General features: G+C 39.6%; 1 protein-coding gene across 2 annotated transcripts in view; it reads right to left on the bottom strand.

Annotated features, from left to right (window-relative positions):
* Positions 1–19,962, bottom strand: part of ANKH (ANKH inorganic pyrophosphate transport regulator) — a 102,152-nt gene that overhangs the window by 20,414 nt on the left and 61,776 nt on the right. For both annotated transcript variants that reach the window (XM_015854397.3, XM_015854398.3), the window contains exons 3-8: positions 18,450–18,568; positions 17,289–17,372; positions 14,693–14,863; positions 13,962–14,096; positions 12,675–12,767; positions 8,347–8,442 (exon numbers count right to left, since the gene is read on the bottom strand). In XM_015854397.3, coding sequence (XP_015709883.1) covers positions 8,347–8,442; positions 12,675–12,767; positions 13,962–14,096; positions 14,693–14,863; positions 17,289–17,372; positions 18,450–18,568 — 698 coding nt within the window. The remainder of the gene's footprint in view (positions 1–8,346; positions 8,443–12,674; positions 12,768–13,961; positions 14,097–14,692; positions 14,864–17,288; positions 17,373–18,449; positions 18,569–19,962) is intronic.

Here is a 19,962-nt window from a genome sequence, read left to right as displayed (position 1 = left end):
CTTGTATGCATTCAGTCTCATGAGGCAATCTTGGACTTGCTCTGCCCTTACAGTGGGAGGGGATTTACTTCCCCAGTCCCTACCTAGAGGTTTAGGGGACATGAGAAATATTAGAATCCTTGCCCTTGTTAACACAGAAATGCAACCCACTTTAAGAAAGATGTCTTTTAAGTATTTTTCTATTGATAAATTACAGTGCAATTACAACACTGCAAAACTTTTGCTCATCTTCCAGGCCACATTTATTCTAACACGAAGACAACAAAAACTTCCTCTTCTGTAATTCACATTTTTTATTTCTATGGATTAACTTGAGCAGTGTAGTGTTATAGTCTGGGTGGAGCACAACGGACATGGATAATAACACAGAGAAAGAAATCACCACAGTGACTCCTGTCTTCCTATCTTCCCTGTTTTGGCTAACGTGTTTCTTGTATAGAGGCAGAAACACTGCAGTAGTCAAAGCCTCTAGCCAGAGAGATTAATAAGGTTTACAACTGGGTGTCTCATTCTATTCCCTTTTTGCAGAAAGGATGAGGCTAAGGGAGTTTCATTACTGCATTTTCTTTTCAGACTGCGATGCTGCTTTGTCTACCATGACTTCTAAATTCAAGATAAAAATGAAGCTTCATCAACTTCAATCCACTTGGAACTACTCGTTCAGCTGCTAGATGCACCTGCACCTTTACTGCACAAAGACTATGTGTTTGGCTCTCTCGCTGATATTAAATAACCTCCCTCACATCTTCCTTCCCAACACCTTTCCCAATTCCCCACATTGCCCCTGCGAGCCATCTTCTGAATGTCTAACATAAGTCATTTATACAAGAGGGGAGATGGGCAAAAGGGACAGTTTCAGCTCTGCCTACAGGTCATGTGTAAAGCTTAGTGCTTTAAGAGCAAAACCAAGGACCTAAAACAAGGGCCTCACAAATCATCATTTTGTTCTGAAAATGCTTTTTTCAGCTTGTGAACTGGAAAACCAGCGTTAGTTGCCTGGAATGTATGTAACAACGAAAACAATAGATGTTGTAATAAATGGGCAATTTTTTCAGGTAGCAATGCTCTGTCAATTACAGAGTCACAAAGCAATAGAAACAGGAGCCCTTGTTTGTCCTTTCACACCTTTACAGCACCTGAAACATTTGGAACTATGGGGATGAGGGAGACACAGCTGTTGAAAGGACTTCTGTGTAAGAAGGACAAAGAAAGAATGAAGTAAGAGCCCTGACAGTCCTTTGGTCAGAACTCACAAGTCATTTTGCTCTGCTCTAGGCTGATCTCCACCAAACCTTGTTGCTTGTGAACATGGAAACTTTGCCACTCTGTTTGCTAAAACGGATGAAGGTAATGGCAGAAATTCTGGCATTTCCTTTGTCTTGGTACATGACAGTGGTTAAACAAAAAAGTACTGGTAAATAACCTTATTTTCTCTGGAAAGGGAAAATATATATATTGTGGAAAATAAGTTCACATATACTGGGTTCAGTGTGGCTGCCTGGGGCAGCTAAAAATTAAACTAATCTCATCAGGTCCTGAATGCAATTTACTGTCTCTCAGCCTTGAAATAAGATCTTTCAGGTGTTTCATCTCCAAAGACAGTAAGAAAGGGAAGCATATATTGCTTCTGTAGGTATCGTGACTCATTCAGTGCATTCACAGTGGCTAAGTGTCAGTCTGCGTTGGATTCCAGACATTGAACTGCAAGATTCGTACTGCAGGGAACTGCAGCTGTTTTGCACTGTGGACATTCCTCTTCTGCCTTCAGAAGGTCTCAGGAGTGAAACATTAACACGCTCCTTGGTGTTTCTCAATATGCAAACACAATTCACACTATTATTAATACAAGCTAAGGGTGCCTGATAGGAGAGCAGTCAGTCTCGCTGCAGAGATGCACATATCTCCTATCCTTCCTTTATCAACAATTGCTTTATGTTCCACAGTTCAGCAGGACAATGTAGCTGGAAACCAGCGTCATATATATATAACTTCTACTATGTATACTCTGTAATGTGGAAAATAAGCTGATAGGTAAGTAGAGAAAGTGATATGATTTACTTTTAAAACAATAGATTGAAGATTTGGCAGAAAAAAAGGGCCTTGAGTAGTTCTCAGTGTACCTTGAAGGAAAAGTTTAGCTGTGGGACTGATGGACCCTTCTAAGTCCTGTATTCAACACTTAAATTATTTTATGTGAGGAATTTTTACTGTGGCTTCCTTGTTCTTGATTAGGCTTTTCTTCTTGTCTCCTGGGTGCTTGTTGCTTAATTATAAGAGATAACCAAGCAGATGATGACTGAAGGAAGGTTGATGGGACAGCCATAGTAAACTATCATCAAATGGGACAAAGATTTTCCTCCTTCCCTTGTCACTGCTGAAACTGAGTGACCCCATCACAGGGCCACAGCAGAAGAAATCCTGTGGCTCTGGAGCCCCTTCTGCTGTTTTAAGGCTCTGATGGAGTTCCTTCAACATCAGTTAAAAACCCTATTGTCCCTGGAATTATGTCCCACTTTTACACCAATGGGTAGAAGGGAGATTAGAGATGCACATGCAAAAAATGTTACACTTTAAGACCTCTGATGGCTACGCTGTAATATAAAAATGCATATGCTTGTATACAATTACATTATATATAATTATATATGGTAGATATGTATTCATAATTACATGCCCTATAAGATGAATAGAACTGACAGTTGATGGCAATTTATGCTGCTGTGCTACCAGTTGTGAGTGCTAGAGAGCTGACGCAATGCCTGTTTGTTGCCTTTCCGAAGGGGCTCTTAACTAACAGCAAATGAAAACAGTCGCCTATAGTACCTCCTTGAACGACAAATGCTCATCAGCAAGAGCCTTTAGCAATCAGTAAGCACTTTTCCCCACCAGAAGACTATGTTCAGATATGAATGTAACTACTGCACTTCATTTAAAAAAAAAAAAAAAAAGAAATATTTTGTTTAAGAATGCAATAAATGTCCCAGTGTATGATATAGAATGTAATATTGCAAGCATTACATTTTAAAGCTATCATTAGACTCCTCAAGTATGAACAAACCTGGCTGTAAAGTAAGTAACATTTTGACATGTATCGACGCACACATTTCAGCTTTAGGGCTCTGACCAGCCATTTGTTTCCAAGAATATTACATTTAAACCTTCAATACCATGTAAGTGACCAGATATTTGAATTTGGTAGTCATGACTCAACTGCTGTAGATCAGCCTGTACAGATCACGTACAGCTTAGTTGAAACTTGCAGGCAATTTCTCCAAAATAAAATATGGATTTTCTGATTTTTAACAAATACTTCTGAAATTTTAAGCTTCGCATAAAATACACATACACGTGTGAGCATAAAAGTGGAGACTTTCTTCCCACTCTATCTTTTAGCCTCTCGGAATGGAATGGAAGAACCAAAGATCAAGCTTAAACATCTGAACTGTGTTTCTTAAGTAGTGTCAGCTAATTAAATGCAATACAGTATTTTTATGCTATCACCTTATTCCTTTAATCAACCTAATTATTTCTGAAAACAGCTACTTTTCCTGTTTCTCTGTAACTGTTTGTCCATTAAAAAAGATGCAAAGCAGCACTGACATCACTTTCACAACAGCGTTGGCGCTATTAAGCCTAAGCTGTAAAGTCCTTTGAGCTGTTTCTAATAAAACAAACATTAAAACTGCTTAGCTCTCCTCCTGTGCATTAACTTGGTGACAGACACTGAACATGTGGTTCATTCAGCCTGCCACCCTCGGCACTGGTAAGGGAAGAACTGGTACACAGTGCTCGAAAATCTGAAGATGCAACTGGCAATATGTTCTTGCAAACACCTTACTTAATGGAAATCATGCAGCTAATCGGAGCCGTTGTTTGGAAATACATCCTTAAAGCATGTGGTCTGTCCCAGCTGAGGCTGCTTAAAGAGGAAGCTGAACTGAGCAGTGTAGTTCACTAGCAAACAGTCTAAGAAATGATTTCCTCCTTTCCAGTGTTGAAAAAGAAACAAAACACTACACAGAACCGGCAGCCTATACTGTTCAGGAAAACTTGACAGAAACTTTTGTGTCATCACACAAGACCTATTTTGAAAGAGTTCAACTGTGAAATGGGGACGGGATTTAAAGAAAAGAATAAAAAAGAGAAAGTTATGCGGCATCAGTTCCAGCTTCAGGCTACCCTGGAAAACCCCTGAATGACACTGTCATGTCCGAGTTCAGAGACACTGCTGCTATTCTGAGAAAAATCCTTGCTGAAGATGAGTCCGTTTGCTGTTACTACTGCTGTGTAAGCCAGAGTTGCCTTAAATAGCTCACTCATTACATAGCCTCTAAGCACATCTCACAAGGGAATGCTCTCCTCAACAGAACAAAGTTTTTTTGCAGTAGAAAAGTGCAGTAATTCAGCTCTTGGAAAAATTATTTATTTGGAGATTTCTGCACTGTACTTAGACTGATGTATCTCACAACAACTGTGGAATGCATAATACAAATGCACTAGTTTTCATTCTCAAGGGCTCATGTCTTCAGTTCGTTTACAGCTGTACAATGGCTGACTTCTAGGGTCATCTAAACAGGTCTAGCACTGAACCAAAATGTTCAGCTCTTTGACAGCCTTATCTAGCAGTGGCAGCAAGACTGGCATTAGGCACAATATCTCATTTATTGACCAAAGCATTTTGGCCAAAGTATATTATGACGATGAAATAATAAATAAATACAAGCAGCATTATCTACACTTTTTAAGCCATGAGAAAATTATCAAGTATGTTTTATTTCCCAAAAAGAACTACTCAATTTTATGGGCAAGACTCCTCAGCTGAGTCCCTCCCCTCCATTATAGATTGTATATTCAATTACGTAGCTGCACATATTATGACTGTTGGAAGGAATCACTGCTTGCTTTTAACTAAAACCACATCACTATGACGAATCATATCAGCTCTTTTACAAATGGGTAGTCTAATGACTTCTGTTTCCAGCCTTTAAATAAAATATCTAGACTTTTTTTTACCAAGCAATACAACTAATTTCCAATTTTTGAAAAGGCAGCTTTAACACCAGCCTGGAGCTTCAAAATCATGAGACAGTCCTTACACAGACACTTTTTTAGGCCGTCCAGTTAACTCGGGAAGGCTTCAGTACAGCCTTTTAGATCCTACGAACATTTTTAAAACAAAACCAAAGTTCTGTTTCTTAATAGAACTATGTATTTTATTATACTCCAAATCAACACTGTCACTGTCAAGGGTGAAATAACATATTTGCTTGGTTTGGAGTACGTCTTTGCAGGCATGACTGGTCTGTGGAAGGATGAGACATTTTTCTTCTAAGTCTATGAAATAGGTCTTCAATGAGTGGGAGGTTTCACAGGGTTTTATGCTGGGAAAATATCTTCCTACATGATTGCTGCTCATATTAGAAGTCTGACTACTACAATAGTTCATAGAATTTTCCAATCTTTCCATTTTCTGGAAATTTTCTATATATCATCCAGTGCAGAGTGGATTCGTGTGTACGTGTGTGTAAGTAACTGTTTGTCTTGTTTCGACCTCCTGAACAACCTAGAAGCATGTTTTCCATTTTCGCACCGATTCTAAAGAACAGGATGTTAGCAACAGTGATGCCAGTAGTTTAGGGCAACCCATTACAATAGAGTCTTGCCAGGAATACAAAATTACTGACGATCATGGGAACTCAGCTACAGCAGCTATCTAATCTAGCTTCAACTGAACAAAACTTGAAGTCCAGTTCCTTACAGCCTATGGTACATGGTAACTTGACCCACAGCTCCACTGAGCTTGATGTGCTGAAGCATTTGTGACTTCTGGCCCTTGAATCAAACGGTCTGTAGAGCTCATGTGTCTATTTTTTCTCTCTGTCTACTGACAAGCAATCCTAAGAATTTATCACTAGTTGGCAAAAATAGAGACAGGACAGAAAAAGCTACGGACCTCCAAAGTGTTTCTGGAATGTCAATGAGGACAAATCTCGCAGGATGAACTTATGAAAGGACTGCCCTTGGGATCTATTGGAATGTGTCCAGAGGCGGGCCACATAAATGATCCATGGGATGAAACACCTCCCCTGTGAAGACAGGCTGAGAGAGCTGGGGCTGTTCAGCCTGGAGAAGAGAAGGCTCCAGGAAGACCTAAGAGCAGCCTTTTGACATCTAAAGGGAGGCTATAAAAAAGAAAGGGGCAGACTCTTTAGCATGGTCTGCTGTGATAGGACATGGGGAAATAGTTTCAAACTGAAAGATGGGAGATTTACATTGGATATAAGGAAGAAGGTTTGACTGTTTTTTTACAATATAGGTGGTAATGCACTAGATCAGATTACATAGAGAGGTAGTGAATGTCTTGTCCTTAGATACACTCAAGGTCAGGCTGGATGGGGCTCTGAGCAACCTGATCTAGCTGTAGGTGTCTCTGTTCATTGCAGGGGAGTTGGACTAGATGACCTTTTAAGGTCCCTTCCAACTCAAACAATTATGTGATTTTATGATTATTATGGAAAACTTTTGAAAAAATATCCTGTAACGTTATACAACAAAATCAGTGATTAAGGATTACTCTAAAGTGAGTGGTACTGATAATATGAGAAGATAAAAAATTCCAGCAGGCGAAGTGCCCAGAAGATTCAAGAAAACAATCTGTTCAGAAAATGATTTCAGACTGAAGTAGTATTTTCAGAAAAATGTATAAAGAAGAAAGCTTTTTCTTTGTGATCTTTGCCTTTGTGATCTCTGGAAACACCAACAGATCTCAGGGGAGGTTTCAGCTAAAGAGAACATCACCATACATGGACCTCAAATCTTCTACTATCATGGAAATCTTTGACTGTCATGGAAAGTTTGCAAGTCCAAGCAAACTGGTGGTGGCTTGACTGGGCCTCAGTACCATGGTTATCATCTACTCTATATTTTTTCAGTAAACCAACCCATTTATGCTGTGTGATTTTTGTTCTTTGATTATCATTTTGTTGTGACTTGTACAGAAATACTTTTCCTAAAGATGTAATGTGTGAATGTGTGCCAGCTGGTCATCTGAAAATACTGCAGGTTGAACAAAACTTCATCCTTAAAAACCCAGACTTGTGATCTGCAGATATCTGTGTTACTTCTCATTTAAGATGAAAAAGTGTCTCCCACCAGTCATCATTCAGAGGAAATCTCAACAGTCAACTCGTGATTTTCCCGTCTCTTAAATTCCACAACAATCTCCAACGAACTGGCAGCAGGCACAGACTTCATCTGGCACTCTCACAGCATCTGCAGTCATTTAGTAGTTGGCTGTACCTGCACCCAACTGCAGGCTTCACAGATGAATTAAAAAAAAAATCCCAACCAGACCCCGATTTCCTATCTCTAATATTGCAAATATGTGGCAATATAGAGCATTACAGATTTAATTAATAGAACACCATAGCTTAACCTACCTGATAAGTTGAAATTTTAAGAGCATGAGCAAAACTGAGTAGATAAAAAGAAAAATCTGTGATAGTAACTTTCAATTGTTTGGTTATTTTTGTTATAAAGGAATAAAAAATCTAAGGGGAGGTTTGAAGAGGACTTAAATGAAAAAGTTGATAAATATTCCCTATAGTATTCAGGCCTTGAGTTATTGCTATGGATTTCATCCCCCTTTATGCTTTTTTAATGCTAGGGTAGGTACTTAAAACTGTAATATCAGAATTAATCTCTCTAGATGGAGTACAATCACTCTCACAAACCTACAGAATTTAGCTGTCAGTCCTTGCAATTCTTCCCGGCATAGACATGACTTCAGACCCTCTCATTAGTGTCAGCACCACCTCTGATGTTCCCCTTGTTAGCTCATTTGCTAGCCAACGTGTATGCAAGTAGCTCTAGCATGGAATACTAGTGCCCTGTGAAGCTGCAGGGAACAGCTATGGCATTATCAACATATGCTGCCTTTCCCATTATTCACAGTCAGTTTTCAAAGTCAGGGGATGGGATGCCAATCCCTACTACATAGGACAAATGTATTTCTTCATTTTGCTGATGAGCCAGTTATCAGAAGTTTTGTTCATTAAAGAAAAAAAGAGATAGGAAAAAAGAAAAGCAAATCTCTTATATCTCCTTGAATGTGACAGCTGACTTGAAATGAAAATAACAAACAAAATAACCTTAAGATATCCACTCTGAGTTAATCAATGCTGATTTTCTTAGTACTCTAGTACTATGATCACCTTCAGATAAAAGCAACACACTTAATAAGAAAAGTCAAATGGTATTTTTAAACTACTGGTGCTTTTAATGCTATGTATAGGAGATAAGTTCTGGTTTAGATGAAAGCCAGACAGTTGAACAAAGGTTTCTTACCGTTAAGGACAAAGCCATGCAAACAAAAGTGAACTTCTTGATATGTGTCGATGTGACGGTGCTATTGGTGTTGACCAGTTTATTGCTGGGGTTATTCTAGGGTAAGAGAAAGAGATAATAAGCATTAGCTTGGCTCCAGACTACTGAGAAGCTGACGGCACCCACGGTCATTGCACTGCATCTGACTGTGTGCACGTGTGTCTTTTTTGCTTGCTTGCTTTTCCATCCAGAGCTTTCTGAGAACTGTGCAGCACCACAGAATATTTTCTCCTGAAAGTGACAGTAACTGCTCCCATGGTCACTGAGGGCTGAGCAATATCCCTGGTTTTCTGAGTAAGTCCTATTTAACACATTCAGATTTATAAAAGATTGGTAACTCTAAGAAAACTTCATGTGATTTTTTTTGTTTTTAATTGTTATTTTTATTTTTTTACTTATTTTAAAATTCGTAGCAGGTTTTCACAGGAGAAATGGGATTCCATTCCTTGTTAATCCAGAGTGATACGAGATCCATACACGCTGGTAGGTACCTTTACCGATCCAGTTATCCAAGGAGGTAATATAAACAAAGCTCCTCAAACAGCTGGCTCTGCTAATGCGGTTTAATGAACAGAACATAACTAGGACAACTAGATGTTCCACCTTGAACGTGGGCTCTGTACTCAAGTACACATGGCAGTGAAGTCTTGCTTAAAACAACAAAAACCCTTCCCCAAACATCTAATGCGCCAAATGAAGCTGAAGATTTAAAATTGCTTTCAGGGAACATTTTGAAACAAACTAAATGATCTGTGAAAGAACAGGAAGAGATATCAAAAGCAGGGCGCCATTAGGAACTCCACAGCAATAGGGTGTTGGATCACATACTGCATTTACCCTGGGGTTGCAGGAGATACACTCACCCACCTGTTACCAAACTGGTAAGAGTGGTGGGGCGATGTAGTACCACACTTATTTATCCTTGTGTATCTCAAATAGAATACCAGTATCTGTCACATGGTCATCTTGCCTTACTGAAGTTACTTGAAAGGGAAATAGGAACTAGTACAGACATATCTTGGGAATGAACAAAATGAACATGAGCTCTGTGATGGGTACACCATTATACACACATTTGAGTAGATGATGGAGTTTTGTGATTTAAAGATTTTGTAGCAATGAGTACCATAGTATCATAGTCTCATGCGAGTTGGAAGGGACCTTAGAGATCATTGAGTCCAACCCCCGGGATTCGAGCCCCCTGTGTAGCAGAGCGGCACTTCTACCACTTGTGCCACAGGGGGGATTCGAACCCAGGGCCTCCGGTGTTGCAACGCGGCATTCCTACCACTGCACCACTGGGGCACACTACAGTGATAGCATGTTGACAGCCTCACTGTCTCAATTAAATACCTACTTGGAAACTTAAGCATGGGAAAATTCTTGACCTTTGCATATAGGCAAGCCAATCTCCAAAGCAGGAAGCTACCCTCCAGCCTACTCTTTTGGGGTGCAGGTTACGAAAACCTTCTGTAAATGTTTTCTTTATGAGTATATCTTTATTTCTTGTGTTCTTGAAGAATATTTTGTTATCGTTAGTTTCCACATGTGTGAGGATGGGCCTTATTTACATCACTCATCACATTTTAAATGAACAGCTGAATGGATGAACTTTATCACAGGGCTATAATGACAGACAGTAAAAAAAGGCATATACAAATCCAACCATGTAAAAGGGCTGCGATGAAGGGGAAAGAGCTCTGATTTGTTCCTATCTCGCTGCTGCTAACATTGTACTTATTTTATTCTGCCCTTTGCTGTAACTCCTGCCCACACACTCTTTATTCCAATCTCTTGCACACTGCTTAGCTCTCGAATCAAAGCACCATATAGAATGCAGAGTAAAGGAAATAACCATTCCCATCTACTTATCAGTCAAATAGCATTCACCAACCATCTCATCATCACTGTTGTTGCTCTGGATCAGGTCCATTATGGATAATGACATAATCACCATATATTTTCAGGCTGGATGGAGCTCTGAGCAACCTGATCTAGCTGTAGATGTCCCAATTTACTGCGTGGAAGGTGGACCAAATGACCATTAAGGGTCCCTTCCAACTCAAACAATTATACAATTCTATGATTCTAAATCAACAAGCAGCACAGAACCAGGATATTCTTGTTTCATTTTAGCAAATCAGTAGAAAACCTTAATTTGAGGGTAACTGCTAGGCCATGAGGATGTTCTGCAAACAGAAGTATGACTCTGCACCTCTTACATATATGAAAAGAAGTAACCAGTTTCCTTTGAAGACAAAAGTCTGATTTATTCAGCATAGGCACTGAAGAGGGGCATACTTTCTGGATCCCAAATCACATCAGTCAGTTAAGGCAATTCAGTGTGATTCTGGTGGCCATCAACATCACACCAGCTTGCTGAGTAACTGGCAAAAGAAAACAGAGTCTGCATGCATGCAAACTGTTTCAACAACTGAACATCACAACTGGAGTCTTATAAAGAAATAAAAACAGGTTCTATTTGGACTTTCCTAAGAAAGAAAGCCTTAGCTTAAGGAAACCAAGATGGTTTGAAATGCCTGGTGACACATGAATGATGTGTGACCAAAGTTAAAACAGTTCTCACAGTGACTTAAAAATAAAACAATATTGTGGGTTTCTGCTTTGTTATTGTCCAAAGAGCACAGTGGAGGCATTTGCAAATATGGTTCCCAGGATGAGATAGCTTTTATATTGTTGCTACTGCACCTAGCATCTTTTAGGCTGAAGTGTCCTTAGAACATACAACTAAAATCCCTATTTCATACCTTTTTGGCAATTAGATCACTTGTACCTACCTATGCCTTATCTTAACCTTTCCTTCCTCACATTTATTCCTCAAGAGCTCTATGAGAAGTCTTTTAACTGAAATAAACTGACAAATCATGGTCTAACCCTGCCACCATCTTAACCAGGAGTGCATCTTTTAGCAGGCAAATGAGACCTGGATTTAAGCCTCTTAATTACTGCTATTTTTTCAAAGCAATAGTTTGAAAGAGATATGCATTTGATTATAACACATAAGACATGAGGTTAGCAGCCCCTGTGGTTTCTGTTCCTAACTAGTTTTGTTTTGTAGTCTATCACTTTTGCATTCTACAGGTTCTTTTCAGCAGCATGACCTCTGAGAAAATCTGTAGGTTGTATTTCATCTGATATGTCAGGTTAGCTACATACTGGCAAGTCAGGAAGTTAGGACCTATTTGATTTTGTTTTTAATTTTTGAATTCTCCTTGGAAATATCATGGATAAAACCAAATGGGGCTTGCTTCAGTTAAGTACATCCCTGTGCAAGCAAGCATGTTTATTACTAGTATTCGGAACCAGAAAGTTCAGTTGATGCCATTACTTTGTTAATAAAGAGGAGAGGAGCTAGCATTTGAAATAAAGTATCATAGAACATGACTGTTCTTCACACAGCCTATGGGTTAGTGAGTGCTAGTTATAAAACAGAGTAAAAAAGAGTCTAAACAAAACAAACTTTGGTTGTATTTTCACTGTGCACTCTGTTCCAGGAGCAGTTCTCGCATTCTTATGTAATCACATCATTTGCCAACAAAATTCTTCATAGACTCGGTCAGCTAAGTCAGTGCTACTAAAATAATGGTTTATCTGTGTTGTTGCCATTTTAAGAGATAATCTTTGTTATATATTAATAAATACAAAAGAACCCAAGCCCATGTCAGATGTACTCCACGACAGAAAGAACAAGCTGACTGGAAGAGAGACATGAAGTATTTCACTGCTGTATACTTTGTATGACCTTATTTCATTACCTATGCAGCTACCTCACAGTTAGTGAGGATTTTTTTAATCCTTGAAAAAACAGCATCTATCTATTCAAAAGATAGCTGAATATCTTGTAACACAGTTAAGGTTAAAATCATAAACTAGACAACAGCTTGAAGCCATTGAAAAACAAATCATCTTAACTAGGATTGCAAGAAAACCTTATCAGTGATAAAAAGAACAATTGGTACCAAAAGCAAAAAAATACAGAGAAATGAAACAATAGATGGCCATTAATACCACCCTATTTAATCTCTGGTTGCTCCATTTTTAAAATAATCTATTACATCTGTTTATGGAGGTCCCTTCCAGCTCTGAGGATTCTGTGATTCTATGGAGACAAGAACTAAGCTTCTTCGTATCTGTTTGGCTGAAATTTCTCAGATATTATCAGTGAAGCTACCCTCAAATCAAAATGTTGTAAAAAAAAACAAAAAGGAGGACCGTGGATGTGAAATCACACTAGATGTATTTACTACACTCATATGATGGGCACTCACCTTGTCAAAAGCTGGGTATACTGCTCTAATTTCTGTCAGCCAGCCATATGGCATGTGTCCCACAGGATAGGTAGCTGTCAGAATTGCCACTGCCTATGAAATGAGACAAGGAAACATAGATCTCAAATCTTTGAGCACAACAGTTAGACTAACATAGTATGCCATCTTCCACAAATACTGCCACATTGACCTTGATACAACGAGAAAAACAGGCATGCAACTGGAAGGTCTTTGCTTAAGGGGGCTGGCCATCACTCAGCCAGGCATTTGGAGCTTAGGAAATCCATCGTGCAATAAAGTTACATTACTCAGCTTTGCCATTTCACTGTCACACTGATAACTCGGGGATGACAGACACCTTTAGCTGATGTGTGCCCCTTGCTCAGCTGAACACTACCCTCCCACATTTCTCCCAGGCCATTTTATCTAGAGATAGTTGAGTAGCAGAATGCATTACGGCCCTGTATCATATTTCATAATCTGAATTTAGATACATTTTCCTTTATTATTCATACCTAGAGCAGTTTTAAGCAAGACTGATTCCAAAGCAACAGGGCTCAGGGGCTGCCTGAAGTTGAATATCAAACTGCTGTGGGGCATGAGGCACTTATGAGACAGAATAAACCTGCTCTCCCAACTTTGGTGCCAACCAACTCATTGATTGCACTTTGTTCACAGGATCAGATCTGTTATGATTCACCGAAATTCAGATTCATTTCTTATTTTATGGTAGAGTTGAGAAAGACTTCTAGCTACTGCTGCGTGTTTCACTTAAAAACTTTCAGTGTACATTTTCTTGGTTATCTGATCCCAATTTCCTGTTATAAATATAATTGCTGTCCTCGTCTGGTGAAATATCCAAACACAGGAAACTGACTATACACCAGTTTGTTCTCAGTGCTGTTGTGGAAAAAAAAACCTGTTTATCAAACAGTGTCAATGTACTCTTTCTATCTGTAGCTTCCACGGAAATGAATAGGAGGCATCGCTTTTGGAGCAACCTATGTATATGACAGAGAACAGTGGCACATGGGACTACTGGTAATTGTACTAAAACCTCTTGGATCAGAATGATCCAGAACAGATCCATTTGCTGAGCTTGAAAACCTGGGATGCAGAAACTGTTCAGTGAAAAACTGGCCTTGCTGAGGGTGAGAAGCTGGTAGGCCTGGCAGACATGCCCATGTATTTAGGACTTCTCTTTTTCTTGACAGTATGTCTGAGAATCACAAAGGCAAGTACATGTAAATGATCATTAGAAGTAATAGGGAGCATAGACTTTCTCACCTCTGTGGCTGAAGAACTGCCACCTAGGTCCCGGGAGACAAAAAGATTGACGATGGGCCTACTTATTCGCTGAGTGGCCAAGATTAATGCCAAAGGCCACCAGAAGCTCAGCATCTTCCTGATTGTAGCCTCTCCCTGGAGAAAGCAAACAAAAAATAAATGGCCTTGGAAAGAGGCACACTGAACTGAAACAAAAGCACAGAGAAAATAATTCTGCTTCTCTCACCCACTGTCAGTTTGGTGCATTCATTTCAATAAGTTTAAATAGCAGGACTCTAGAAAACAGTCATTTGTGTTAGTAATATTGATTCAAAAGAAGTTGTGTTGAGGATGTCGAAAAATAATGCATAAGGTACCTGAATAATTGTTCCAATTATTAATTAGGAAAAGTTATGTGAGCTCCAATATAACATTCAAAGAAAAAGAGGAATTTTGAGACATCCTTCCCCATCAAACAAAGCATCTGCTTCATTTGGTGCTGTCTTACAGCATTAGGAGAGAGCTCAGCACTTGAGACGTTAAGCAGACTGCACACCAATACCACCTAACGCACTGCCTTCTGAGGATTAATAGCTCTGTAATAGCTTCCATCATCCCGTTTTAAACAAATATGGTTTTCCTTGCAGGATGGAGCAAGCAACCCCTTCATATATAGTGGTTTAACAGACTTGTAACACAGAAAGCAAGTTTGAAGTCACTTAACTGCAACATCACCAAATATTAAAACATACCCCCATTTCAGGCCCACTTCTATCAGGAATGACATCATGTATGTTCCTGTAGTATCCCAGGCATAATGTGGTACATCGGACAAGTGCTCCCATGTATAAGGACAAGATTGGGATCAGGAGAGGCTCCCTGCACTCCAAGTGACTGTGAAGCAAAATGGCTACGAAAACAACCTGCAGAGCAAACAAACAAAAGATGTGTAGTTTGCCTGTCTGTTACTTCAGGGATAATATATCTCTCTTCTGACTCCAAGCAAGTCTGTCTGAGCCAACAACAACATGTGACTATGCTATCTGACTTGCAGCATGCAAAACTTCCGTCAGGATTCTTCCCTGCATTTGGTCACACAAATGAGAATAATAAATTAGCATCATACAGAAGCTGAATATAAAGTACTTAAAGGCATGGGCAGATGTCAGACTAGATGCTATAAATAGGAGGCTGGCATTCAAGTCTGGTAAAGTCCGGCATCAAGCATGTGTATGGGTGCCACCACTCCCAGGATAATTAGGTATCCTGATATCAACTGAGGCTGAAGACATGCTTTTAGTGTCAGCTTCTAAGCCTCGCCTTCTATATTTTTGGGGGGATTAAGTGAGAATTAAAAAGTCAGATGTCTTAAAGTATTCAACTCAAAATTTAGAAGCAGGAAGTCTTGTTATTCCAATTTTGTACTTTTCTGAACGCAATTTCAGTATATTCCTTCATTTGCTCTTGAGCTGAGTGTTACATTGATGTAACCAAAATTGAAACTATTGGGCTAATGAACAACTCATAATTAAAACATGCAGAATTAAATGCCCAATCCAGAAAATGAAAGGAATTGATTAATGCAATATTATTCTCTTCCATTAAATAAGAGCTGATGGCATGCCTGTTAAATTCAGCTCTGTATGGTGGGCACAACTGGGAAACCAACTGTGTTTGTGAACAGCAGCATCAAAAATAACCCTGCTAAGGGCTCCATGAGTTCTAAGAAATATAAAACACATTGTTCAGGGGCAGGTTCTGTCCTTCATTGCTAGAGCTTAAGAAATGCTTAATTCGTGTTGTGTATATGTTTATTAGGCAGGCCATGATGTTTGAAAGGATTTGTAAAATAGCTTTTTCGAACCCCACAAAAGAACTCTTCAGTAAGCAAAGTCAGCCAAAGAATGTGCATACAAGGCAATCTAAGAAGAATTATCTACTGCCTGTGCACATATTGCTTGTGTAGGGAGTAGGTGTAGGTGTAGGGAAAGTTAGGGCGTGGAGAATCACCATGTTTTGTTTTCTAGATTTGCTCTTGCTCTGCATAATATTTTTTTATAGACTGGAGACAAGCTGACAGGTGTCTTATTCCTCACAAGCTTGGCACCCCACTCACTTGTGAAAAGGCCACACGTACCATGACCAAAATAGGAATTCCAGTTTCTCTATTTAGGTGTGAATGACCTGACATGTAGCTAGGATCAGTCACTTCAGAAGAAAAGCAGAGCCTGTGTGTTAAGGTCATTAAGAGTAATTGGTATTATCTTCAGGGATTTAATGTAGTAGTGTAGAGGAGCAGACATGCCAAACATAGAATAACAGCTGATTGAATGGTTTAACCTGATTTATAGTTTTCTCCTATTTTGTATGAAGACAGTGTTATAGAAAACTGAACTAAGTGCTACTGATCTCGTATTTCCTTTGATGCTGTACTATTATTATACTCTTCCTTACCCAGTCATTCCCTCAGCTGGTAATGGGACAGAATGGTAACTGTTTGCAGGCCCTGGGATCCTCTATTTAATAACATGTTTATAAATACTTTAAAAAGAGGGCTCTATATTGGTTCTCAAATGGTACAGCACTGAACATCAGCAAGGCATATGAATACTGATAAGCACATCTCATATGAAGCAAACAGGATATTTAAGACCTCCCTCACAAATGGAAGTTCAAATGTTTGGTTTTCCCTGCACCACCCAGGGGGTATCAGCACAGAAGGCTTTTGCTGAAGTTCTGGGCCTTCATCTTTTAGTCTGTTAGCAAGAGCAGTTCTACAGAGGCACTCAGAAGATCGTTTACACCACTGCTTCGCTAGAATAAACAGCATGTGCAGAACTGATCTGTGGACTGGATAATCAAACCTTCACTTCCCTGCCTACATACCCGACTCAGGATCACAGTACAACTGTGCAAAGTGTGGGGGAGAAGATATGTGGGGGAGAAAGGTCTGTCAAAGCGATCAGCCCCACAATAGGTAGCAGTCATCAGTCTCTCGGTCTGACCTTTCTATTTTCCAGGTGTACATATATATACAACTTGATTCTCAACCATACCAGCGTATTATTTGAAGGTGCCCTAAACCAAACTGCCTTGCTTCCTTTCTTTTGACACTGCTTTGAGATTAACTTGATCCAGCCAAGTGAGAGCAGCTTAAACTACAGCTATCTGCAAAGAGCTTCAACACAGCGGGGAAACTACTGGAGAGCAGCACGCAAAAGGTGACCTCCTCTGGTGTGCTGCCCATGGTAGAGACAGAATCCAATCTCTGTGCAAAAGCACCGATGATTAAGACAGCATCTAGTTCATAGCACTATGGAAACAGTGACTGCCAAGAGGAGCCATTACCTGAGCTATGACATCTGAGATGGAGGCACATCCCACCAGGAAACTGTACTTATGTTTCAGAAGAATTCCAGCATGGGTCCATGCCTGGAAAAAAAAAGGGCAGAACAGAATTTGGGAAATGATTATGACATTTGTTACAGATTTCAGGTTCCAGAATGCTGTTTTTGGTACATTATATTATACATAAAAAACAACAGCATCTAGTGTGAACCTGGGTAAATGTTAAGCCAGTAGAGCAGAGAAAGCACTGCAACACGTAGTTCCTCTAGGCCTGGGCTAGAAGGAAGAATGGAAATAAACTTACTAACTGCATTGAAATTTCAGAGCAGAAGTGCCAGTAAGGAAGTGCCCATTCTTAATAAAACAGATGCTGCATAGGACAGATTATCACACTAAATAATCTAGCAGAAAACTGGTTCTTGTCACTCTTAAATTGGATGCACCTCAGAAATATAAAATTCACTGGCTAAACTGAGTCCCATCTGGAAAAGAAAAATTAATGAATCAACATCCTTTTATTGTCAGATACTGTCTTAAGAGGAGAAAGTGTGACACAAAAAGGTTATCATTTCCTACTTTTATACAGGAGTATAGCAATGAAATATTGCTGCCATATCTTTGTTTATGTTGTGCTAGCCACATGTAGTAAGCCTGGTGATCAAGAGAGCAGCAGCCCATGCACTTGAGATATGCTGGACTTAGCTGTGCTTGCAAAAAGTGATGGTAACATGTATCTTTTCAATAAATTTGCTTAGAGAAGGTACTGATCTTATTCCTTCTGAGCTCTGCAAGTAATCTGAGAACGTTCAGTAAATCCAACTCTTTCACTGCTAATTGCATTGAAAGAACACATATGAACAGTCTGTGTGGCCCATCACAAGATGACTGAGCAGTGCTCTCCAGCACGTATATACATTAACTCTGACAAGGAAGCTTAGGACTTTTACATTTGTCATGGTCTCTAGATGCTCAAATTCCATCCAGACGCTTTTTCCATGTAACAGAAGATGACATGTTCATGAATATCAAGAGCTACAGCTTGCAAAAGACATGCCTTCCTCCTGCAAAATTTTCCCATCAAACAACAGACACTGCAAACTAAGGGCACCAAAGTAAAAACCAGCATTCATACTAAAATTCAGCTGTGAACCATGCACTCACCATGGCATCCATAAAAGGGAAGGCAGCAAGATAAAGGAAGGCCCTCCGAGTTTTACTTCCCACCGATTCATCCACGTGGTGTAGCTTATTAATTATGTAATACCCCAAATCGCTATATGCTGTAGAGACATAAGAATAGGAATGAAAAATAAAGGTTATGTATAGATTCTGGGTAAGATGCCCCAAAGTACCTGAAAGATGCCTAGGAGATCAGAGAGCATCCACTCAGTAAACAGCTGCAGGGGCTTCAGGATGTTACAGCCTCACCAGCTGCTGTTTATCACTAAGGAGTGCTTTCACAATCCTTTTCCAAGTAACCTTTGGCAGAGGAGTGATAACAAATGGCTGGGTAGGGAGATGGGTATAATAAATGCCACATCTGTTTGGTAAATGAACACACTGGTATTCCAGAAAATCTACCACTCTTTCATTAACTCAGAGCTCTTTGTTAGAAAAGCTGTTATCACCAGACACTGTGTATTTCGTGGGTTATACTGCCTTATAAATCCTGAAACCTCCTATTGCCACTGCATTCTCATGACATTACCTGTAAACCTGCCCAATGCTATAAAAGGAGTACTATGAATTGCAGAGGCATGCAATAAATCACACTCATTATGCCCTGTGAGTACCTCTCCCTCACTGCCTAATGACCACCTCTTCTAGGACTGTTGGGGCACTACACAGCCTCTAACAGCTGTTACTTTCCTTCCTTGTTTACAGCAGGCATCTCAGGAGCCATAAGCCAGAAAAGGGTGTTCTGCACTGCTGGGAATCACTGTATTTGCTGTCCATTTTCAATCTGAGGAGAGTTTTTAGCGTCGGGTAAAACACTTCTGAACAGATTTCATTTCTCAAGGTGCTGGGATGAACACAGAACTATGATATGGAATAAAAAAGGCTAGCATGCCTGAAATTCAGGACTTGCATAAATACACATAGTTCAGTTATCCAAATAGCTTTCAATTTTTATAAATCATATTATAGATCTGCTTATTATCACATAGCTTCATCTACACCCTTATAATGGTTGTTAAAAACAAGATTGAGTTGTACAGACTCCCAACACAAGTAATTACAAAGTTACTTATACCTGGGTAGTCCTACCTCACTTCTCTTCTGTCTGCGTCTCTCCTAAGATAAACACTTCTAATGTGAACACTTTCCTGTTTTTCAGATTGTAACAATTCTAGTATAATTGTGCATGCAGTACTTTAGGAAAGTCATCCTTTTCATGAAAGCAGGCCATATCTTTAGACCCACAAATACTTGCATTAGTTGTGCAACTTGATCATTCTAGCCCATAACTAACTCCCGTAACTCATAAACTGTTTGGAAGCAACTCAAAAAGAGTTTAACTCAACTCATCAGTGTTTCATGATGGCTTAGGTATACAGCAGCTCAATGGCTTACAGCACTGACAAGGGAGCAGAAAGAAGTCTGAAAGCACTGGGAACAAGTGTGAGACTCAATCTAGACAGGATTGAGGCTCACACCGCCCCAAATATATTAA

This window comes from Coturnix japonica, chromosome 2 (genome assembly GCF_054131305.1).
Source record: "Coturnix japonica strain WE chromosome 2, WE-NBRP24, whole genome shotgun sequence".
Lineage (NCBI taxonomy): Eukaryota > Metazoa > Chordata > Aves > Galliformes > Phasianidae > Coturnix > Coturnix japonica.
This window is presented reverse-complemented; position numbering and strand designations above follow the sequence as displayed.